Consider the following 25,077-nt stretch of genomic DNA (forward strand, 5'->3'; position numbering starts at 1 on the left):
AGTGATACCAACGATAACTTTAAATGAACGGATAAACCACTATTATAAAACATAATGTAAAATAGAAATTGTCATAAATGTATTGTAATTCAACTAATAAGAATATTGTTTAAACCACTCGATTAGTGATTCTGTTTCTCGAATAAAACTTGGATGACCGACTTATCAATACTTAAATCAACATCCCTGGTTACATATTTATGAACACACGATATATATTTAATATTTAACAAAAAGTAATAGTTATTGAACAAATTTGTACAAAAAACAAAACACTACAGAGCAGAATTGTTGATAATAGTATAATTCCATGACGTATTTGTCTTCATTTATTGCAAACAAAACGAAATCTCCGTTCCACTAGAAATTAATATCAATTACTCATCTAATGCTCATGTCTCAACTAATCATTGCACAGATGCTACAGTCACATCCATTTATCATTAAGTTTGCACAGATGTATCATAACAATTTGATTAATCTATATCGCTTTTAGAACTAAGTAATTAATGTTTTATTCATTCCGCATCGATTTAATGAATTAATTTACAAATAATAGGTTTTAGAATCACAAGTGTAGGATGCAAAAAACGGTAGCACCTGACAGCACTTGATAGCCCTTGACAGCATAAAAACCACTCAATAATGTCTACAAATGCTTCTAATAAACTCTAATTTAATTAAATAAAAAGAAACTCAAATTTCAAAATAAAGAAATTCAAATTTGTAAATTAATTCATACTAACCTTTAAATATTAAATATACTTAGGTATTTCGTTTCTAACGTACAACCTAATATACTAAAATTATGAATAGGTTATTAATTAACTATAGACATAAATTTTCTGTTTACTTTCTTTTTTATTTCCTAAGCGTGCAATACAATTCAGCCCATTTTCAATCAGATTTGGCAAAATATGGATCGTATTGAACGCCATAAGTATAATAAGTCTAATCATGTAGAAAACATTCAACAATGTTACTCTGTCCTTAAAAACTAATCAGTCATACTTCATATTTTAGCAGTAATCGTGCGAAATAACTTCAACATTGAGTAAAAATTTTGTTGAAATCATTCTTCGAGACTAAACCAACAGACAGAAATAATTCTTTTTCTATCAGGCAAGTTCAATGTCTGCTTTCGAATGGAAGATGGAGAACATTAAGATCTATGTAATCCTTCTTTAACAATCGATATTCAACAAATTCGGTGTACTACTCAGGATGATATTACTGGCGTTCACAGTGTTTATAGCAAAGGTTTCAATATCACAATTACAAAAATATGATCATCATTGTTCGTAACGCTTTCTTAAAATTATAAAAACAACCACACAGTTTTCAATCTGCATACTTATAATGCAGTTACATCTCCTCACGCAATCCATTATGTCGTATTCAAAGTTAATCATTCTAGAAGCTAATCGAGTAATATTCATTCAACGCATCACTCCGAGATGTTACAATATCGATTATTTCTCCAGGAGTTATTGCTCATTAAGATTCTCTACTGTTTTAATTTAATCTTTTGTACTCATTCTTACTGTCTCGTTTATCGTTTCTTTCACATCTTCGAACATTGCTTCGAATTGCTTAGAAGAAAGTGGAATGAAACACTTAATAAAATCAGGACACATTCTACGGTAAATTTTGCTTGTGAGCTTATTCCATTTAACCATCTGTATGTCGTGTTTTTCCGCGTTTATAAGATAATGTTCTAGGAACTACAAGTTTTGTTGTTTTAGTAATAATCTCAATTAATTCACACAAAAAATAAACCTAACGCTACAAAACACAAAAACTCATCATATATGTTCTATCTATAGACCATTCAGAGTATCATGTAGCTGCAATGTATGAACATAACCTCAATTATAAAGAGATGCTAAAAATGTGTAAGTGCCTATGCTGTCTGGAACAAGGAACTAAACAAACAGCAAAGCAAAAAACTAGATAAATGATGGTCTTTCAGCAGCATGATTTTATGAATGCTCATCTAAAATACATACACGAAGTGTACAATTAAAAGCGTATCGACGAATTCTAGCTTTTCTCACATGTTCATTGTTGCGCGAAGATAAACGAGTTTCCCTCTTACGATGTTTCTATACCACTCTTAAACTTTCCCCCGGATACAAGAGTCTCTCTGGGGCTCTTTTCCCTACATTTGTTTGTCTTTTTTTTTTTTAATTAACACGCATGTGTCGCACGCTTAGCCCCATCGCATGCTCGCTTAATCGACTAGTCACGTTTGTAGATGCACCTTATCGTTCTCATTCCGCGTCTAATGCATTACTGTTTTACTTTGAATTCCCCTTCATCGTGCCCATTTGTCGTCCACCACGCAGGTAGACGCAGCATCAGCGAGAACTTCTTTTCTTTCTCACAGCGAACCTAAGGACTCGATTCGATTCGAGTCAATCGCCAGTGTTATCTGATTATGAGGTTTTATCCTCACACTGTATCTTCTATCATGCCCATCCTGCGACTCGGGCAAATCGATGCGGCAATGTGACCAGCCAATTAAAAGGGGAAGTTCAACGATACGCCTTCGCCCTTTCCGCCCATGCGAATAAGTCCACGCTGGGGATGGCTTCGAAGTCCGTGCAGGATGTCATCTCGTTTCTGTTGAAAGACATGAGAATTATTCTATTTACTGTCTCAAACATATTCGGACACCGATATATTAAGTAGACTGGAAAGTAATGTCGTTTCTTTTACATTAAATTCAACCAGATTTTTAATAAATTTCTATTTTTAATCAGTTATGCAATCGCCATCGTTATCAACAGCCTTTTGTCATCTATTGTGCAAATTTTCAATGCCAGATCGATAAAAATCAACGAGTTGAGTGATAAATAAGTATTTAAAAACGACGTTTTTTCCAGTCCACCTAATAGTTCACAACTGTGACTATGTGATCGAAGCGAAAGAAGCATTCCAAACTTACCCTGGCTGTGGCCTGAGGAAAACATTGGGCTGCATGTGTGTAATGCCGTTTCCGTTGTCGCAGAATATTCTCGCTAGTGTCACGTTCTGTATCTCTTCCATTTGCTCTGTAACAAAATGTTTATTTAAATATATGTACCCTTAATGTCGAAGGTAATCTCAAGTAATGCCTATTGAAGATTGGATTAGTTCTTACCTGTTGTGAAAGGATAAGGCTGAAATACAGAATCGTAGAAGTATCTGTCGGTGCGACGGGTTCGTGCAAATTGTTCAAAAATCAAACAGCGGAAAGTTGGTCCCAATAGCCCGTCATCCGCTGATCTTTCAGCCATTCCGCCAATAATGAGGTCTACATCATTAGGATGGGCGTAAAGCGTACGCAATTTCTTGATCATCTGTTAACAAAATACGTAACATTTTATAGCTCTGATCCTAGATAAGAACATTACTTCATCAATTATTTCATTTAAGAAATATTTACCTCCTGTGGAATGTAATCTAAGAAGTCGTCAAAATTCTTCGCAGCCGGAAGTCCGCAGAATTTACGGTAGTGATTGTAACCTGGTAAACCATGGTCACGGCCGCGTTGAATGTCCAAACTGATAGCATCTAAACCAAGGTTGTTGTTGTCGTCTTTACTTGCGAACAATCTGCTGGTTACCTAAAACAACATGAATAATTATTAATATAGCTCAAAAATCACTCTTATCTGTTACTGTAAAAACAGTAACGCATACTTACATCTGCTATTATGTGGATGTCCATCTTCTGACAGGTCTGGGTAGCCATGCCACGAAGTAATCCATCAAACACTTCATCCGACTCGATTATACTAGGTTTGAAGAAATTCTCTACTAAAGAAAGCGTCGTATTGACTTGGCGCGTGTTGTCTGTCAAGCTGAAAAACAAAGACATGTGCGTTACAAAAAGAAAGTTAAAAAATAGAGCAATACATTTCGCATTCTTATAACTCACTGTAGCTTTTCTTGCATCATAGAAGTCAAAAAACGCAGAGCAGCCGTTGCGACCTCGTTACTGACTGCTGGATCATCCTCGGAATTATAATTACGACTGTAAGTATCTCCAACGGTGAGCCCAACAGCCCGAGTGAACCTCTTGCCCAACAGTAAGGGCAACCACTCCTTGTAACTGATATGCTGAATTTCAGCAATTACTATTCGCCTAGCTTCTTGGTACAGTTTCTCATCTGACCAGGTGGGATTCAGTTCGCCAAGCTGGTCAGCGATTCGGTTATGCTCGCGATGCCAGACAGTGTGCAACACAGCTAACTGCGGATGTGTGTTTACGCGAGGATCACCTGCAATAAACATTTAGACCAAACGATTAACGTTAAGAGAAGAACCTTAGATGGATAATAGAGAGTAGAACCAAAAGCCAGAAGTACAGAATCAGAACATACTAGTATAGGTAATTACCAGAATTGTAACAGTTATCTGCACACCCAAACGAGATTTCCAAGCCTCCAACAGGCAAAAATTCATGACCATTGTCATTGTGAACTCGTAAACGTCCTCCTTCGAATATGCGCAGTTCACGAGATTTCGTCAAGGTAGAACCATAGATCATTGAGCCATCCAGAAAGTGACTCGCCTGATTCATCTATCAATCGAAAATTGTGGTTAATTCCTTTCATTATTGCTGAAAATCGTAACCAAATGCTTTATTATAGAGTCCACCGATGTTGATGACCAATGAACATCTTCAATAAAGTATTGTTTTGTCTTTAAGTTCATCTTCATTAGTATCACCAAGATACTAGATCACCAAATCTAATAGAAAAAAGTTTGTTACCTGTTCTAATGGTCCAAACGTGCAGTCAGATCTGAGAACAGGCAACGATCGCACGTAGTTCATGCATCGAACATAATGCTCGCCATAAACAGGATCCTGATCGGATACTGTAATTGGGTAACAGTAAGGATGGACGTGTCGAGGAGACAATGTGTATCCGTCTGGTCGACAGCACGAAATTGGCTTTCCTGATGACACTAAAAACATAAGACAAATTGGTTACTATTATTACCTCGTTGCGTTGCAACTATTAATATGAACAATGGAAATGGATACACATGAGAGATAAGAAGATTTCATAATTATTCTGTTAAGAATATTTTTTCACTGTTGGTAACGCTTTTCTCTAGTTTATATTTTAAGTTTTTTTTTTTGTTCTACATGACGCCGTTGGCAACACTGCGCTTAAAAGGATGTATGAGGTCGTGTATAAGATGTACAATAAATAAAGTATATCCTTTCCAATAAAGTGCAAATGCGACACTGTGTATAAGATGTACAATAAATAAAGTATATATAGAATTAAATACCTAAATACATCAGATTATGGACCCAGGCATTTTGAAAAGGCTAATAAAAGGTAATAAATATAAGTAAAGTAAAAATGGAACATAAAAATAGTTTTAATATTGATCTACTCAAAGGGAGGTTCAGAGATGGTTCGAAGAGGAATTTAGAGAAGAAAATTATACTGATGGACAGCAGAATGCAAAACTGAAGGCAAGGAAGGAAGATAATATATGTAGATCCGTAATTGTGCAATGTATGCAAGATTCCTAAATTGATCTTGTTAGACAAATAGTTCTGCGGAAAACAGAGGGTTAAATGTTAAGTAATCATAGAATAAGTATGTAAATGTTATGCTAAAGAATAATGAAACAAGGAAAAGCGTTAAGAGAAGCTGTTAAAAATATTTATATAATTCTGCAGAAAAGAGAGGGTTAAATATTAAGTAATCATAGAATAAGTATGTAAGTCTTACACCAAAGAATAATGAAACATAGAAATGCGTTAAGAGAGGGTGTTAAGAATATTTTCTCACTGTTGGTAACACTTTTCTCTAGTTTATACTTTAAGTTTTCTTTTTGTTCTGGATGATGCCTTTAGTAACACTGTGCTTAAAAGGATGTATGAGGTACTGTGTAAGATGTACAATGAATAAAGTATTGGGCTGTCTGGAAAGTCCATGCTGATTTTTAGTGGGGTACAGGTCTGAATATATTGGAATGGCTGAAAACAAATAACACGTGTACATTCCTCAAAAGATGGAAAGGTTGTAAAACAAAATGGTACATATATAATTCAATAAATATACATCAAAATTCAAATATGCCTTTGAATTTTTTTTAAAAATAGAAATGAACTTTCCAAACAACCCAATAGTAATTGTGTGATCAATTAAAAGTAGCTAATTTTTTATTTCAGACTTGGTGAAAATTGACATGTACAAGGTAGCCTAGAATTAAATTGGTAATCCTTCTGTCGTTCACTCGCAATGAAATGTTGACGTCATGAAAGTTTTGAGAAGGATATAGACTTCGGATAAGAAATATGCCTTTGAATTTTTCTTAAAAATAGGCATGAACTTTCCGGACAAACCAATATATATAGAATTTAATATCTAAATACATCATATTCTAACAAATACTAACACTTACCCATTTTGCGTACTGGTGTGAAAGAAAGATCATTAGAAATGAACTGTCCCCATTGCACAACCGTCAGCGTTCTTTTGATATCCCACTGATTTTTCGGAGTCGACAGAGTCACGCTCACAGTCCTGACACCCGGTAGCGGTTGTTTCGCTTGTCCCATGTGCCTCGGCTCTTGAATCCCTGGTCGCCAAAATAAGCATTAGACAATCATACTTGACACAATCCTAGGTCGTCGAATCGGAGTAAATCTGTGCTACGTTTCAAAAAATATCCTTGGAAATATCACAATCAACCGATCATCCGCTCTGCACGATACAAACACGTGCCAGCGATTTTACTTGCTTACTCCTATTCGAATAACGTTTATGTCGGTTATGAGAGGATGATTTGGAACGTCGCTTTCAATAGCGAACGCTACTTTTACGTTTTTGATGATTTATTGAGCGAGAGAAACTCTAATGGAAATTATCCCGACATATGTTGACTCGATTACTCCGATTTCCACGAGATCCGCTGTATGTTCGTGTATAAAGATGTCCGTACAGCGCGAGAGCGAGCAACAATTTGCGCGTCTTCAACCGTTAATACGCGAGCCTAACCGCGCCTAATCAGTAACCGACTTCACCTAGCAGATTGGTCCCTGGTTCGACTGGCAAACAGTGGCTCTCGCGCTGCAGAGCACAAGTACAGAATACTTGGTTCTACTTCGACATGACGTTCTGATGCGTTATCGACGGAACGCGTTGAGAACGGAATTCTATTTCTTATTCAACTGATTAGTCATCAAACGTGCAACAATGACGATTGCTTAAACGATCACGTCGAGAACGCTCGCAGAAGGAATCAAGTGACTTATCTAAGTAGCTGATGAAGGTGTCCAAGCGAGAAAATCAAACTGGGAGTGTACTTTACAGCGACCAACGCTTCGGTAGATTATCATTCTGTAATATTAATGAAAACTCGAAATGATTTTGAAAGAGATACTTCTTTCAAGGACATCGCGGACGTCTCCCAGTTTCCATTTTTCTAGCTTAGAGTCTTTTAACGAGACCCGTATACCGCAATTAACAGAAAATATTTGAACTAGTGTTACAATAATAAATATGATACATTATTAGGTATATCCGAATTAGTTTACATACACATTCTACTGCTGGATAGAATCTCCCGACCGGGGCACCCTATTGTAGGCAGTATTATTCACTGCTACACTCAGGCATTTTATGCTCTATGTGCCTTATCGCACAACAACTGTAATGCAAAGCACAGAATATAATTTGTTAAGCCAATCGACGAACGTTTTTCTTTTTTATCATCCATTAGCGCCCAAGGATCGGAGAGTATGGTTCGTTTTTACGTATTTCTATGTATATCTTTTCCTAGCTTTGCTTTAGGCCTGTGTAACGTGTGTGATGTGTCTGCTTCACATGTTTGTGAACGTATATATGTGAGAGCATACGCTTGCGAGGTGTCGATGTGTGCGGATTAGGTGGATTAGTAGGTCGAGGTTGGCAACACAGGGTCGCAACGATTTCGGAGTACCGAATTGAAAACTATTATAGAAATACTACTATAGAACTACCATAGAAAGCAATTGTCGTTTTGCTAGGTTGAACCTTTAGAGATCTATCTGAGACGCCCAATGGGTGAAGTCTGACGAAGAACTATATTGATACAGGAGGAGAAAATTGATTCTTGTAGAATAATTGTTACACATCCTTGATAGATGAGAACCTGTCTCGAGACAAGACGTATTGGGCTGTCTGGAAAGTCCATGCCGATTTTTAGTAGGCGGTACAGGAATATATCTGAATATATTGGTATGGCTGAAAACAAATAACATGTGTACATTCCTTAAAAGGTGGAAAGGTTGTGGACCAACATGGTACATAAATAATTCAATAAATATACATCAAAATTCAAATATGCCTTTGAATTTTTCTTAAATATAGGCATGAACTTTCTGGAGAAGTATATTACTACTAGGAGTAGGAGACCTGATCCAGACCTAACCCAATAGTAATTGTGTGATCGATTGAAAGTAGCTAATTTCTTATTTCGGACTCGGCGAAAATTGACATGTACAAGGTAGCCTAGAATTAAATTGGTAATCCTTCTGTCGTTCACTGAAATGTTGACGTCATGAAAGTTTTGAGAAGGATATAGACTTCGAATAAGAAAAGAAAATAGAACAATATTTAAAGACAAATAGTTTGCGCAAAGCATACAATTTAGAAAAGACCCATTGTTCATTCCCCTACCATTTTAATCTTTCAAACTACTTCTTAAGAAAATGTCTTCTTTGTTCAAAGTACAATGTTCGAATATGTTCTTTATGCTTGGTCTTCCAGAGCTCAGTTGTAATCTTTGGAAAGAATGATTCCGACGTCTGACGACAGATATCTGTTCAATATACATATACAGTCATTCAAATATCACTTTAACCTTTCAAAGTAATTCTTTAGAATTCTTGAACGCTAAGAAATACACGCCTCTACCTTGTACACGTTTCATAGTTACTCGCAAAGTCACAATATCACCTACACTCCAGTAACGTACATCCAGTAACGTACTTTGTGCTCATACACTGCACAGTAACAATGAGAAATGAACTACAACAAATCCAGAGAGTATCATCGAAGAAAGTGGAGCCACCAAAAACGAGAAAGATGGATCTAGGCGACAGAGTGGTCCAGGAAGAATACAATGGAAGGTGACAGGGAAGCGCCAAAACGTTCAGAGGCTGCAAATAATTGTACGATTATTATTCCACACAAATAACGATAGCACGGTTGACGTTAAGCTAGTACAACTCGAATTTCTCTCTTTGGACTGAAAATGCTCGACCCGTGGGAACCGATGATCGCAGGTAAACCGATTGCGAGACGGGTAATTAATGATTAACGAGACCGATGATACGGATCGCGGGAGATCACGGAAACGGGGAACAGAGTGAAATGTCTTTTTTGTCACGCGATAGGGAAGATTCTTACCGTCGAAATATTGGGGGAAGAGAATTCTGTTGTACGCGGTCATCGCACTACCCCAGCTTGGATTTTCAATGTTATTGCAACTGCCGTCGATGGTGCGGTACTTGGCCCTGGCATTGCAGGCTGCGGTCTGAAACGTCAAACAGGCTGAGCCCAACGGTGTACCCTGAAGCGATAACGTTGATATGTAACGAGCGCATTCGTCCTTATCCAGACCAAACCTGTAAAAGATAATAATAATGGAATTAACCGATCGAACAAAATTTACTTCTCTAATTTCACATTTCATTGGCCAAGTGTTTGATACGCAGGTTAAGTGTTTGATACTTTCAGGCTGCCGTTCAGTACAAGGGCATATACTCTTTGTATGAACCTTTTCTAAGTCTCTAGTCTCTAGTTTCTAGTCTCTGCGCAATCAAGCCAATAAAGCAGACAACTAGAACTGATTCCTACCTTCGAATCGAAGGGGTGTATTACCTGCGACAGCTCTGGTGGAGGAGATAAGATGAAGCCTTCATCGCCACAATGGCGTCGAGGCCTCTCTCAAAAGCATCCTCGGAAGGATAAGAATCGAGGAATTGTTTTCCAGCCGGCGTGTGAGCCTTCACTTCAACGCCAGCGTTCGCGATATTCCTTTCGAGGGTGCTCATACGATCGACCAGGCTTTGCGCGAAACTGATCGAGTTGTTCAAGACTGCCTCGTCAATGTGGAGCAAACGCCGATTATGGAAACGACCCGTGTCTACGACGATCTCGTAAGGGTAGTTAGTCATCGGCAAACCTGAAAGGATACCTTTAAAAACGTCAGTAAAAAGGTTTCGGGGGATTCGAAAGACTCGCGCTGATGCTAGACAACAAAAGAGTTGTCCACGGATACTAATACCATCAGTGGAGCGAGTATTTTAACACAAGTACCGACCATGCGCGAGGTAGATGCGCAGAAAATATATTTCCTGCGCATTTACTATGCGACACTTGTGTTGCGATGGTCTTTTTTAGTATACGGATTAGTAAGGTATGAGAATGTTTCTTGTGAATCAAATTCACCATCGAGAGTGACGTGTTTCCCTCGGATAAAAAAGGCAGAAATAGCAGTGGCCCACTTACCGGTGTAACTGGCGAGGTAGTTCTGCAAGGACACCGGTAACTTGTAAGCGACGATCGTGTGGGAATTCCCGAGGAACCCCATCGTCTGCAGGGAGATCCATAGGACCGCCAAAGTAGCCACAGAACCCGCCATCAGGCTGCCAGCTGCACAGAATCAAATATGGTAATTTAATATAGGATTATAAGATATCTGTATTTAAACAATTTCAGGAAGTAATTGTGATTTTTCCGCATTCTCTAAGGGAAGAAGTAAAGAATCAGTTCTTTTCCTCAGCAATCTTAAATTTAACAACGCTGCTATCAGCAATGCCATATCTAATCATTGTTAGACAGGAACATAAATAGAAATTAATTTTTGTTCAATATTTTTAAAATGTGTATATGTTAGTTGGCCTAGTATTAATGAACAAAATTTATACTCCATGTCAACTAAAAATACACATACTAAATTACTATAACCTTAGAACTCCAGAGAATCCAGTTTGGAAAATTTCAGAAACTTCCTGAATTCATTCAACCTATCAAATTATATTTTTAAAATTGCCCAACAATTTTCTTAGTCATTTTTGAATATCTTACAATTTCTTAAAGCAACAACATTCAACAACTTCTAAATACAAATAATATCATCATCAAAGGCTTACGTGATCACCACTAACACAATCAATTTCTAATGGCGACGATATAACGTAGAAAAACAGAAGTTTTTATTTTCTATTAATATCACAGACGAAGCGTTCTCGCAGAGCTCAGATTGAACATAAATAAAGATACTTTTATCAGCGCGTCTACGGTTTCAACAAACATGGCCGTTTGAAGCGCGATTGATGACTGACGTTTATTTTTCTTCGGCGCATTATGTGATATCCAGAACTTCGTCGTTGAATTCTTGTTTACAGTATCTCCTCATTAAATCCCTCCCCTTGTTTACAATCTGCGTCTTAATCAAAATTTGCACGCTTATGTTCACTAATTTACGACTTGTTTATGTTCGCATTAACCTAACACCGACGAGTCGCGCTCGTGACGCATCGAAACGCACTGTTTTCCTGCAGTCAATGTCATTAAATCGCTGGGATGTGCACTATGCAAATACAATTTAAAATTCACGAGCTTCGATCGTTCTCTGCTTCACGAATTAGAATACTTCATCTTATTGAGTGGCAAATAGATCGCTGCTGTGGATACGTTTCTCATATGTGACGCGCGAACCTGGTGGGGATAATCGCGCGACACTTATAGACAACACGCTGTATCTTTGGAACGAAGCTCCAAATTGCAAAATGGCAAAAATCCATTCTGATAAAGGAATTCTTTAAAGCATTCGAATTTTGACCACAATTTCTATACAGGGTGTCTCAAAAATGTTGGAGGTCCTTGAAAAGGGTGGTTCGGTAATTTAAAACAACTTAGCCGAATAGTGTAAACATGGCCTGGGATCGGATTACTCGATGAGACAATTTAATGCAACGGTAAAACTTTTCCATTATTAACCTTTTCGTTGTAAAACTTTTACCATCATGTTCCTAACATTTTCCCGATTAAAATGAGACCAAACACGACGTAATTCGCAACATATTTACTTGTACCAACTTATTATATATCATATATCGTAGAACGCTAACAAAAAAACATGCATGGTAAATATCATTCGAATTATATCGTGTTTGGTTTCATTTTAATCGGAAAAATGTCAGGAATATAATGGTAAAAGTCTTGCAACAAAAAAGTAAATAATAGAAAAGTTTCATACCCTGGTGTTCTCGCTCCGTCCTCTTCTTTATTCGCTTTCCTTCTCTACGTTCGGAGCTCGTCGGCAAACGTCAGAGAATATACGAACTCTACCATAAACGCACATGGTCAGTCCCGAGCTTGTGCATTTATGGAGACTTTACTTAGTTTTTTGTTTAGGCAAACGACTTGCAGTAGATATGAAAGGATTTTATATTAGTATTGTACTCTTGTTGAATGGAAAATAGAACGCTGCAGTGGATACGTTTCTGATATATGACGCGCGGACGTGGTAGGGATAATCACGCGACACTTATCGACGACTCGCTGTATCTTTGTAACGAAGCTTCAAATTGGAATATGCCACAGGGTATTTTGACTTCTCCTAACTCAAAGAATCCATTCTGATGAAGGAATGCTTTAAAGCATTCGAATTTTGACCACACTTCCTATACAAAGTGTCCCAAAAATGTTGGAGGTCGTTGAAAGAATTCGGGGAGTGATTTGAAACAACTTTTTCTTTGGCGAAAATGTTCTCCGAGGCTTCGTTACGGAGATATCAACAGAAAACCCCGACCAATGAGAGCGCGAGTATGACGGTGGAGCGCCCGCAGTGGCGTAGACTACGCGCTGTGATTGGTCGGTGGTTTTTCGTTAATAATTCCAAAACGAAGCCTCGGACAACATTTTCGGTAAGGAAAAAGTTGTTTCAAATCACCTCCTGAACCTCTTGGTTCTCTTCAAGGACTTCCAACATCTTTGGGACACCCTGTATAGTTTAAGTAAAGAAACATAAATAGAACTGAAATCATCGTCTGCGGTAGATGAAAACTGAGATTCCCTTTGAATTGCAGATGAGGATTATGAAACGTTCACGAACCAAATACGATTATGGAAAACATACAGACGCGGCATATTCTTTCGTTCTTCCCGTAGCTTATCCCCGATCTTTCCGAACATTCTCCGGAGTTATTTATAGCATGTTATATTTTCGATCTCGCCAAGTATAGCAACACGATTGCCACTGTTACGATGAAGCATTGTGTCTGAAGTTTCACAAAGCGTTACGTCACTTTATCTCGCGTTACTGCTATTACTCATTGTAACCTGCATCCTGCATTTATAGCATGCAAATACCCATAAAGTATTCAATTAGTTCCAGCCTTAATTCGATCGGGTATATCGACTTCTTTTTAGCTGCTTGAAATGTTTAAAGCAGTACAAGTCTGTATTCTAGGCACGTAAGTCTTTAATTGCGTAATTCCCTTGAGATGAAACATGTGACACTTGGCAATTCGTCATTAAAGGTAATCAAAAGCGGTGTCTCGTGTTACTTGGACTTGTCTTGGATACATGTTTCAAATTTTAACTGTTTAAGGTGATTGCAACATATTAACCCTTTGCGCTCGAGGCATTTTTCTATAGAATCAAATCCAGTCCATTTTTTAACCGACTTCGAAAAGGAGGAGGTTACTCAATTCGACATGTATATTTTTTTTATAATAAATTTCTGTGAAATTAAAAACTGTACTTCGAAGAAAACCATCCACGAACGTTCATGACTCAATGTATTATTATTTTAATTAATAATTAGTTGTATTCTGATGTAAGTGAATTTGAAATTGTGCGTTCACAAAATCACTTTTAAATTACATATGTCACCCTAGAGGCGCCACTCGAGCGCAAAGGGTTAGCTTATTTATTATAAAATGGTACAGCGAGAAGCTAGTGCCAATGAAGAGTTACAAACTACTCTTAAATTATGTATGGCGCCATTTGCTCACGCGGATCGCATTGCATAATATCATAATCGTTTATGCACGTATTCAGAACTCTTCGAAAATAAACTCTGACCGCCTTAAAGGTTACCGATTCCTGTAAATAAGTCTTCTTTTTATACAATTTTTTCTCTCTGAGCGTGTCACGATATAAACCATCTTCGAAGCATAATCAATAATAGGTGGCTTCTACTCTCAACGGAGCGGTGAAAGTTCACGGACGAATCGACCAGAGATATTCGAATAAAAATTGAGAGAAAAAAAGATGAATATGTTGAAAGGTGTAAACGTTTTATAGATGTGTGAAAAATATAAATTGTCAGAATAATGTAAGCGTAAAGGAATCAGGAGCGAACGTAAAGAAAAGTAAAACTAAATTGCGTAAATTAAAGGCACATGTACTTTATTCGGCGTCCGATACTTGAATGGCGTCGCCAACGGTTCGCGATCGTCAAACGTTTTTCGGCGTATGTGCTTGGCGCACGCATCGGGTTACATTCGTCTCAAGATAGGGCCTATAGATTGTATAATCTACGTGCGTAGCAGGATCCTTACAAAAAAGTGTTTCCACAAAAGGGTGTTCTTAAAACCGATTTTGGAGTAAAATGGAAAATGGCACTGTGATTAGGTCCCCATGTAGTATACCATAAAATTTAGGTTCCTTTGTAAGTTTACTCCACTCTAATTTGTTAAGTAATCATATCATAATTCTCGATAATAAATCCTATTACCTATCTTCTATCGAATGTCAAAAACAATCGCAATAAAATTAAATTTTCAAGCACCTTTACATCCACTCGTAAATATATTCTAGTCCACAGAGGTTATCACTCTATAAACAAATAATTATCACTACTATTAACTAAGCATTTCGAGTCGACCACAGTGTGCCATAAAAAAGTGAGAATAACAGATTCTCGGCGTAGTTTAAAAATGCAAATCGTATGTACCAGAATAATAACACAGATGCTGAGGATGAAATCACGACTGCGCACGATATGAAGCGTTCGAGATATTTTTCAGTTGAAGAAAATTCATTTTTTCGTGTAATTTCCTCAACTTTATCTTACTGGAGTAATAAAATGAAGAATCATTTTCTACCAGCTATCTTAATAAATAATTTACGTTGAAGTGCTTTTGCCAATTGAATGACGTATATAATGCTGACAAAGAGCTTGCCCGTTAAAGAACTTTTACCCTGACCTAAATAACTGATAACACGAGTAATCAATATTACTAATAATCTTCTATGGCAAACCAGTATATTTACCATGAAGTGTTCAATGCTTTTAAAATAAACGAAAAGATGGTATAATTTCTAATCCAATTTACCGTGAAACTTCAAAATGATTTATGTAACTAATTATCTACTTTAATTACTAATGTAGAGCACGTAATGCCAGGCGATATTCGTTGTCTATCTCGCTCACTCTCATTGTATCGTATTTACTTTCCTTGTTAGAGAGCATGTGCGACTTTGGCCCAGAAATAAGATAAAAAATGAAATTGAAAAAAATAAGTTTCCCAATTTACACGATTTTATTCGCACTTGAAAGTAAGAAAAAAAGTTTCGCGAAACTTTGTATCAGCAAACTATGACCCATATCGAGTAGTGACCCACGGTGCCATAACAGCCATAACAGATATTACTCTAATATATCGAAGAAGTTATTAAACAGAATTAAGGAAGATCTGCCATTATTATTTTTAACCTAGCAGTAAATCTGTTAATGAATCTAATGAATTAAAAAGCGTGGAAATTAATAATAAAGGTCTAAACATTTCACAAATTGGATTTAGGCTGTGTCGACCATATGTTTGTAACCCTAAACATTGCCAACAGTATTAATTCTTGATGTTCTACGGAGAAATCACCAATTCTAGTTCCAACTTGGACACCATTTTTGAACACACTTTTGGTTAGTGACAAAAGTGGTGACTTTCTCCTAGAAAGGCGAAAATTCATCCTACCGGGTGTACATATGGCGATCATAACCTAAATCAACGTACTTAAGTAAACGTTTAAACGTCGACACGTAGAATTGTTACAATTTCTATTATTGCACTATACACACTCCCTTAAGTCAAATAGAATTATTATTTTGTATCTACAAGAACGAAAGAAAAAATAAAAATTCGTTAATAGAATTTCGTTTGGAAAACGTAAACATTTTTTCATTTCCTGCCGCCAACAACAAGTCTAAGTAAATGTAACAACGACGTCCAAAAATATTTGCAGCCTCTACTGTGCCTCTATTGTGCTAAGAAAACTGTTTAAGTCCCATAGCAACATACGTATAGTACTTCTCTTGAATTCATCAATACATATATATATATATATATTTTTGTTTCATATATTTTTCTTAACTAAACCTACTCAAATATGGTTAGCTGCAATTAAAAGCTTGTATAACATTAAAATTACCGGACACATGATCCATAGGCTTCTCCAGTCCGTGCATCGTGTAGGCCCAGCGATTGTTGTCAACCGGCGCAACAAGAAACATTTTTTTATCCCCAAAAGCAAAACGATTGCGTTCGCAGAGAAACCGCGGTCGATTGTTCCAGAATAATTCAAAGTACTTGTTAGCAAAAGGTGTATTTTTTCACGAAATTCGACAAAATTGTGATTTCCTTCTTGTTAACTCGCGACGCGGACAGGTACTCTCAGGTAAACCGCTCGTGCAGGTGCAATTCGTGCCAAACGAGAAAATATATTGTACGCCAGACTAAAAACTGCCTGCAGAGACGAACCAAGAGAGCGTTGTCCAAAGCTGCAGGGACGACTGAACGTAAGCACCGTGCCACGGACTGCTGAACCTGTACTGAACTCTTTGTTATCTCGCTCTTTTTATCTGTTCGTCTCTGTTTTTCGCACGTAGCTCGTTCACGGAGGCTACCCGCTCTAACCAGGGCTGTACCAAGCCAGGAACACAGGGGCGTGAGTACCTGGGCGCCATATTATTGCTTTCAACACTTTACCTGAAGTAAGTAGGATGATATATTTTTTTAAATAAATGATTCCATGGGACGACTCTTTAATTTATTTTTAGCTTTATAGTCGGTATCATAGAATTAGTTGGCTACCCACTCTAACCAGGGCTGTACTAACCCAGGAAGAGGAGGACCGTGAGCACCTGGATGCCATATTATTTTCAACACTTTACCTGAAGTGAATAGGATGATATATTTTTTAAAATAAATGATTCCATGGGACGACTCTTTAGTTCATTTGTAGCTTTATAGTCGGTATCACGGAATCAGTTGGCAATATAATCCAATGTTAAACGGGTGGAAAAATGTATTCCTGATCCTCAGTTATCAAGCATTTATTACTCTACTTGAGAAATATTAGCTAAGTCGGGCTAGGATTTAAGACCAAGAGGATTTATATCGTTTATATCTTGCTCATATACTCTTGTGTGCACTCGGCTTTCACGGATTTTTTTCTCATTCCTTTTCCCACTGTAATTTTCCGTACAATTGCGATAAGTTCGTATTTACTATAGCTTGTCTTTTTTTGCCTCTGTGTGTGCCATACATTCGATCATGTACATGTGTATACAATTATACATATAAGATGGTATCACAGAGCGTTAATGGTGTTAAAAATTAATTACAAAAAGCCGAATATATATTTTAACCCCTTCACACCCTTGGCCGCATATGTGTACGTTTACTTTTTATAATTATAATTATAAGCTTTCAAATGCCGACCAATTATCTACCCAAAATATTTTTAAAGCTCAATATATACCAGTAATACAATCCTGTAACGTAATCACTTGTTACATCTTTATTTACAAACCTACACAAAATTGCAACGCAGAACGAAATGTTTACGACGCGTCCCACTATTATTTTTCTTTTGTTATAATTTTCTACGTAGCTTTAGTACCATATCTCGTTTTATTTATTTTTCTTCGTACGTTATCGGTACCCCTATCTCGCTCATTCGACATTCGCATCACCTATGTTTAATGACGCATCACACACCTACTTTGTTATTTATCTTTCCTCCTTACTCATGTGTCGTGTGATTCTCTCTCACAGGAATTATCTCCGTATCTATTTTATCTAATCAAACGTATTTCGTCGTTAGTCTCATAATACCTAAGTCACGTCCGACTTCTTCGTCCAAACATTTGCTTCTTTCCTTCTTCCACACACAAGTTCCATGGATCAAGTGTCTCTGTTTCTCCTTCTGTAATAATACACTCTTCTACCTGTGCTCCAACCGTCTCCTTGGGTAACGTATTTATTAGCCCGAGTTTCGTCCATATTTCTTCCTTTACGTTTAACAACGAAATGCACATTCGTCTTCGCTGTTGGCGTCGGTGATTCTCTGGGATTTGCGCATTAGTCGCTCGCTCATGGAACCCCACTGTCAGCAGAGGGTCACCTTATTCGGCCGAGGAGAAAAAAAAAGTTCTATCACTCGGTGAGCACGTGCTCACCCAGAGTGTCCTCCCCTCCCTCGAACTCCGCTGCAAGCCTGGTTATATACCAAGTGTGTTCAGGTTATCGCCAGCCCATTCGTCGTCGCATGATTTTCTGTTTACTACGCCGACATTTTGTAAAAGTGTACGGTTGGAATGACTGATCGGAACGCCGAAAATTCTGGACACTCTGAACACTCTGGATACTTCGATGCATTTTAATCCAAGTGGAGGTGTAGGGAAAGATTAGAAAAATATCTTCTTGGAACAATTGGCTTTGTAACATGAATAATATTCTAGTAATATTCTACAGGGTGTCAATTCTACAACAAATTTCCAACAAAAAATTACTCTTAGACATTTTCTTTGTGTCGCATTAGTTACTTTTAATATTTTTTCTGCGTTTTCGACTTGACACTCTTTAAACGGCCATAACTACACCAAATTAACTAGTGAAAAATTAGGTTAAATTTTACATTGTGAAAATTTCAAAAAATTTGACTTTTTCTGTATTCGTTTTTCGGTTTCAAAGACATAGTTGTTTGGTGGGCACTCTTCGGCAAAAACTTCTTCGAAGTCGCAGCTTTTGAATGGTATTGTCAAACAAAATTGTACGGTGGTATTTTAGGGCGCACATGACGTTTAAATGCAGAAAATGCAGAAAATGTCTAAGAGTAATTGTTTATTTGAAATTTGTTGTAGAATATACACACTGCATATGTCCAAACTTATACGTAGACACCCTGTAGAGTCCGGTATAAGTATACCTGCGAAAACCCTTCTGATTTCCAGCTGTGCCCCATAAAACCCTTATAATCACGGTTCCTGGCTTGAATCACCCTCCCGAACATCCCAGTACTTTTCCACTGCTTTCACTAGCATTTCTGGCGTCGCAACACTCAGGTATAAGAACATGAAACGAGAAAACTTTAATATTTCACGATAAAAATATTGTGGGAATTTTTCTTAGATTTTGCTTTCTTAGATTCGGGTGAGAATGTGTTCTCTCGAACTGAAGAAACATAAACAGTGGTTGGGAGCGATTTCTGATCACGTATCCCTAACGCAAATTTGATTATAGAGATATTACTATGCTAAGAATTGAATTTTAGAAAATTTTGAATTCATCTATTCTTGAAAAATATTATATTCTTGAATATACTGCTTTGAAGTCAACTCGAAGCTTACATTTGCTATCAGATTCATCTTCATTGTTTCTTTTGAAACAGACAAAAATTTAAGTCAATATTAAACCAAAAGTCCATTAGCAACTACTTCCAGGTTACAGCATTAAAAATAACATAACATGTACACGTACGTGTCAGTATTGGCAGAAGCAAAAAAAGCAGGAAATAATAATTACAAGCCTGAAGCGTGAAGCAGTTATAAATCTACATTAGCTACGCTTGATGGTTCTTACAAAGTTAATAGTGCAAAAAAAAGAAGTTTACAGTGATGTAACAGAATTTCATATACATATATATTTATCGAACAAAATATTCCAAGGCACGTCGAAAAATCCTGTTACTTGAATCTTCTCATTCCAATGTTACATAATAATTGTAAGCATAGAAATTAACACTTCAGCTTTACTCACTTTATTTACGAGAACGTTATGTACTGTTTTTATTAAGACTTTGTATGTCAACTTTGTTTACATCTTGAGGTACACGTGTAAAATTTGTCTAATTAGTAGAAACTATATTTAGTGTAATAGTATTTGAATATAATAATCAGCAAAAATTAATTGAAATTCTTTTTATCACTTTAATCGTTCATTAAATTATCACGCACTATACAGAAGAAACAAGCTGCGAGATAGCGCAAGAGGGTCCAACGCTCAATTAAAAAAAATCTCCTATCATGTGAATAATTAATTAAAATGTCATCTATATATAGTTTATTTCACGTGTTAATTTTTTCGGCTTAGTCATCGTTTGATAATATTTTTATATTTATAATGATGTTGGCCAATCCGTGAAAACAGTGACGCACGTTTACGTTTTCACAAAATAATAAAAGTGATATATCCATTTTTTAACCATTTATCTGCTGGCTACTGACGTCATTTTAAATAAACAAAATTATCGATAATAAAGTAATATTTATTTGAGATTAAGAAACTGCAATCGACCCCTATTTTTCTAAATAAATTATGTGTTATAATTTAGTTCGTTAATTAATTTTCTCTGAATAAATTATATCTCATAATTTAGTTCGTTAATTACTTTTCTCTCAATAAATTATATCTCATAATTTAGTTCGTTAATCAATTTTCTCTCAATAAAGTTTGAATATATAAACTCTCGTTTATAGATACTCAATCCATATTGCTAATATAATATACCATAACTAAAGTTTACAGCAAAATGCAAAGCTACGTCGCTACAACTGCAAATTCAGGTTGGTCTAATGCCTACGCCTATGGGTAGAGGCGAGTCTATTATAAGTCTCATAAAGTTACAGCTGCGTCTCCTACGTAGAAATCTATTCACGATACCTCCTTACTTCTTTTATTTTTAATTTAACCATCATTAGAATACTATTCAGAATAATATCATTTAAAACATAATAGCCCTCAGACTAATCAACTTCAGACGTCGATTAGTCTACACAAGCCAATGCATGTCAATGCCATCTGTCTCTTACCTAAGTATGGCTTTTTGAAGTGTTCAACTCGCAGGTTCTTATACAAGAAGGTGATGACGTCCATCGTCATTTTGTCGCCCGGAAATCCAATGATCAGGCCGCTGTCCCACGCCAATGGGCCAAAATTTGAAGAAAATCAACAAAGGACCAGAGAACCGTCTTTCGCGGAATCGATAACGCGAATCCGACGCGTAACGAAAATTCTCGAACACTCTTTACCCGGCTTCGTTATCCGACGATTGATTCGAAACGGCAGGATACAATTTTAATTCAAAAAAATGGCTCGCGAAGAACGAGGCTTCGTTTTTGGCAAAATGGACAACGAGCACGCAGGTTTGACTGGATTGGACGTACTTTCTGAACTATCGTATCGATCACCCGAATTCGGCACTCCCTGTGAAAACCCTATCCCCTCCAGTTCCTCCAGAATATTCTTAAAGACGCGCCTGCGCAGACCTTTGAACTGTGGTGGCGCCCATGCGTGCTATCAACGGTACAAATAATAATTTGGGGGCTGTTGACGATCGATTCTAGGGCCGAGGATTATTATTTATGTACATTTTTACCTCGAGAACACATTTATTTAATTATTATCATAAGTTCATATTCACTCATTAAGTCTTAGAATAGAAATAATTTTTTACGTCTATTCAAATTTATTCAAATAACGTGTAATTGTTTAAATATAGTAGTTCAGAAAAGATTGATTAATTTATGGGAATATCTGATTTTAATTTGTACTCTATTGAAAGCAGTATAAAGCTATCACTACTCCCACTTATGGCACACAATTCACCTAATGGAAATATTCAAGTTCTAGTTCAATGGGTTGAAGCGTATTTTGCAATAGCGTTGAGAAATTTGTTTACCGGCTAGAGAAGTTTTTCCTGACCTAACTGCTGCGATTTCGCAATAGAATTGCAAAACTCTTTTTTTTAAGAACTATCTAATAGGAATCTATATATCTTCAAATATTATAATATGAACTTTACTTTCAATACTTTTATATATTATTGCAAACTGTGTGTGCATTTTGTACTTTCTTGCACATTCAAATTTCTCACAAATGCATAAAAGTCCGCAGTCTACTTTACATTATTCTTCTAACAGATGATACAGTAAAATGTGAACATTATATAATATAAACATTACTTTCATTATTTTTTTTATATTATTGCAAACTGTATGTGCATTTTGTACTTTCTTGCACATTCAAATTTCTTACAAATGCATAAAAATCCGCAATCTACTTTACATTATTCTTCTAACAGATTATACAGTAAAAAAAGCTGAATCAATTCAGCACAATAAACGCTATAAATACTTCTGGTTAATATATGCGCATATTTTTGCTAAGCTCCGTGCAACGTGAGGAGTACCTGCACGGAAAATAAATATTATCGTTGTAGCTGTCTCTGTTCCGTCTGTTGCGTCTTGTGAAACCGTCGAACAGCGAAATTCGATTGGAGGGGAAGGAATGGCAAAACCACTGCGACCACTCATCCTTGCAGAGTGGTAGGGAACGAGGCACAGGAAGATTGTTGGAATGCTTATCCAACACGCGGCCATCACGTGCTCGCTCGACCGGCCGGCATTTTACCGTTTCTTGAGTCTACTCAGAACAGTTTTGCCATTGGACGCAAGATTTTTCAAACCTCGGCCCATTAAAATCAAAATGGATCTCAATTCTCACAAGAAAAGTACCAAACATGTTTTGATTCATTAATAGTCGAGGTTAATGTGTCTATTAGTATATTCATTAGACAATTTCATGAGTAGTAAGGCTCTGATTTGTTTTTTTTTTTTTTAATTAATATTTGGTTGGTTGACTAAATGAAGAGTTTAAGCTTTAACACAAATTACTTGAATAAAGAGTGGCTTTTTATATGACGTGTAATATTGCAGAAATGTTGTTGTGATAAATCTGTAATATTGCGTGCCATATGGGATGCAGGTTTAATAGAAGAATGCGTTTCCGTTTACAGTTCTCTCAGATGGTAGAGAAACGACCCTGGAGCACGAGTCATGAAGTTGTAATGAAATTGTTATTACAGCCTCAACGTGTAACGAGGACGTAAGATCTTTTGCACAACAAAAGCGTGGTAAGAAACTTGAAATATCGGTTCAATTACCGCGTTCTCATGTTCCTTTATTTGTACCACGTGACGCCAATCAATTGCAATTAAATTATTATCACAATGTCTAAAACAAATTTTGGAGTTGAAAAATTGCCTCATAAAAATATAAAAATTTGTTCTAATTTGATACATGCACGATGTCACGTTTCTGTTATCAGTGGGAGATGTTTTTTATGTTTGGATGTCCATGTGTAAAATTATCTAAAGATTAGAATTACAGAAATAAAAATATTTGCAGTACAACTGTACTCTAGAATTATGCTCAGGCAATAACTCAACGTGTGAACGTTCATCGGCCGTTCTGCTTTATTTTGAAACGCACTATTTTTAGTAACCAGGACAGTTTAAATTCTACTATTACTACTACGGTTTATTTTTGCAACACAATAGCCAAGATTTTGTGAAAATAGCGTCAATATATATTTCCATTTCATTCACTACAATTATACAAATATCGAATGAAACGTAATGCGACCTTATTCTCTCGAAAATTATCCTAATTGCATGATAGGGTCGGTAAGCGCGACAAAGTCGCCATCTATCAATCGATGCGTGAAACTGATACACAATTGTGCTCGTTCGGTAATGTCAAACGCGATACTTTCGGCGGGAATATTTAATTCGAAAAATGTGAAAGAGCAAACCTCCTTTCAATGGAGTAAAATTGAGACTTTTTATATTATTTGATTAATAACAATAAAGTACAATTATATAACATAAAACTGCACATTTCATACTAAAATAAATTCGAGTAAAACGAAAACTGATATAAAATTTGATACACCTTTGCATCGCGCAAGAGAAATATTTGTATTTATCGAAGATAAAACTTTCATTCATAATAAAAATCGCAGTATAATATCTCCGTTATCAACAATTGCTACAACGTCTTCTAAAAATAACCACCGAAACTAGGTCACCTACTACTGCAAAGTCGCATTCTCAATGTCAGGTTAGGATTACGTGATGTACACTGTTACACATCCAAATTGCAGCGTAGGGATGGGCCGCAGTGACTCTGATCGAGAAACCATAATTTCTAACTCAGAACGATTGCAAAAAATAATTCAAAAGTTTATTCCAAGTCTGATGCACAACTGCGCTATATTAATAAATTTAAATACATCTATATAAATGTTTATAATGTTAAGAGAGTTGAGAATTGGTTAAAAAATTGGTATAAAATTTGTGTAACATGATGGAGTTAGGAAAGCATTAATTGCAAGAACAGATGATTATTATTACAATTTGTCACACGCGGATGAAGATTTGTCCAGACCGGAAGAAGATGCCAAACCCTGACCTACACAACTTCATTTTCTTCGACTAAAAAACCTGAGACACCGATTATCCAAAACAAAATATTTGTGCATTTATAGAAACTTTAAATGTCCACGAAATTATACCTTATGACTCACAACGATTGCAAAAAATAATTCATGTTCACTCAACTATAAAATGCACATGTGATGCAATAATATAAAAAACAAAACAAAAATACTGAAAGTTTATATTATACTACTTGGATTTTTCATAAAGATCCGCAGTTATCAATTTCTCTTTCACATTTTTCGAGACTGATGTATTGAGAACAGCCATGGAATTGCTGAGCAAAGAGGATTCATTCAGCATAAAATTAAAGCGGCAGTGGATCAAGATGGAGGGTACTCACGGTTGCGTGGTCGTTTAGATGAGGATGGTAGGCGAATGAGTTGTACTGGGTACTGATTTTAGACACCTTGGCCAGCTTATATTAGACTGCTTCGTAGTCGTGCCACTTCGACTGCGCTTCTGGCTGATCCGCGCTTTTTAGCTGCAACTATATACGA

The 25,077-nt window shown here is 36.5% G+C and overlaps 2 protein-coding genes across 9 annotated transcripts in view; one reads left to right on the top strand and one right to left on the bottom strand.

Moving 5' to 3' along the window:
- Nucleotides 1-1,778, top strand: part of LOC128878797 (uncharacterized) — a 128,523-nt gene extending 126,745 nt beyond the window's left edge. For all 4 annotated transcript variants that reach the window (XM_054127334.1, XM_054127333.1, XM_054127330.1 and 1 more), the window contains one exon: nt 1-1,778. In XM_054127334.1, coding sequence (XP_053983309.1) covers nt 1-27 — 27 coding nt within the window. In that variant the 3' untranslated portion in view covers nt 28-1,778.
- On the bottom strand, nt 842-25,077 carry LOC128878793 (peroxidase-like). Of its 5 annotated transcripts, none has more exons than XM_054127324.1 (13): nt 24,921-25,077; nt 10,514-10,657; nt 9,884-10,199; nt 9,410-9,627; nt 6,420-6,596; nt 4,762-4,958; nt 4,386-4,569; nt 3,925-4,267; nt 3,691-3,847; nt 3,431-3,610; nt 3,146-3,344; nt 2,951-3,056; nt 842-2,625 (listed from the first exon to the last, which is right to left on the bottom strand). In XM_054127324.1, the coding sequence occupies exons 2-13, from the start codon at nt 10,644-10,646 to the stop codon at nt 2,538-2,540; spliced, it is 2,298 nt and encodes a 765-aa protein (XP_053983299.1). In that variant the 5' UTR covers nt 10,647-10,657; nt 24,921-25,077; the 3' UTR covers nt 842-2,537. The 5 variants fall into 5 exon arrangements, with proteins under 5 accessions (XP_053983299.1, XP_053983297.1, XP_053983298.1 ...); XM_054127322.1 differs by lacking the exon at nt 24,921-25,077 and adding an exon at nt 21,111-21,340; XM_054127323.1 differs by lacking the exon at nt 24,921-25,077 and adding an exon at nt 16,448-16,739 and having other exon boundaries at nt 9,884-10,187.

This window comes from Hylaeus volcanicus, chromosome 6 (genome assembly GCF_026283585.1).
Source record: "Hylaeus volcanicus isolate JK05 chromosome 6, UHH_iyHylVolc1.0_haploid, whole genome shotgun sequence".
Taxonomy (NCBI): domain Eukaryota; kingdom Metazoa; phylum Arthropoda; class Insecta; order Hymenoptera; family Colletidae; genus Hylaeus; species Hylaeus volcanicus.

Coding starts and splice junctions, on each gene's coding strand:
- LOC128878793 (XM_054127321.1), bottom strand. CDS start 16,529: ATGTTTCTTGTTGCGCCGGTTGACAACAATCGCTGGGCCTACACGATG. Junction 4,959..6,419: donor CACACCAGTACGCAAAATGG/GTAAGTGTTAGT, acceptor TTATGTTTTTAG/TGTCATCAGGAAAGCCAATT. Junction 3,057..3,145: donor GCCTTATCCTTTCACAACAG/GTAAGAACTAAT, acceptor ATTTTGTTACAG/AGCAAATGGAAGAGATACAG.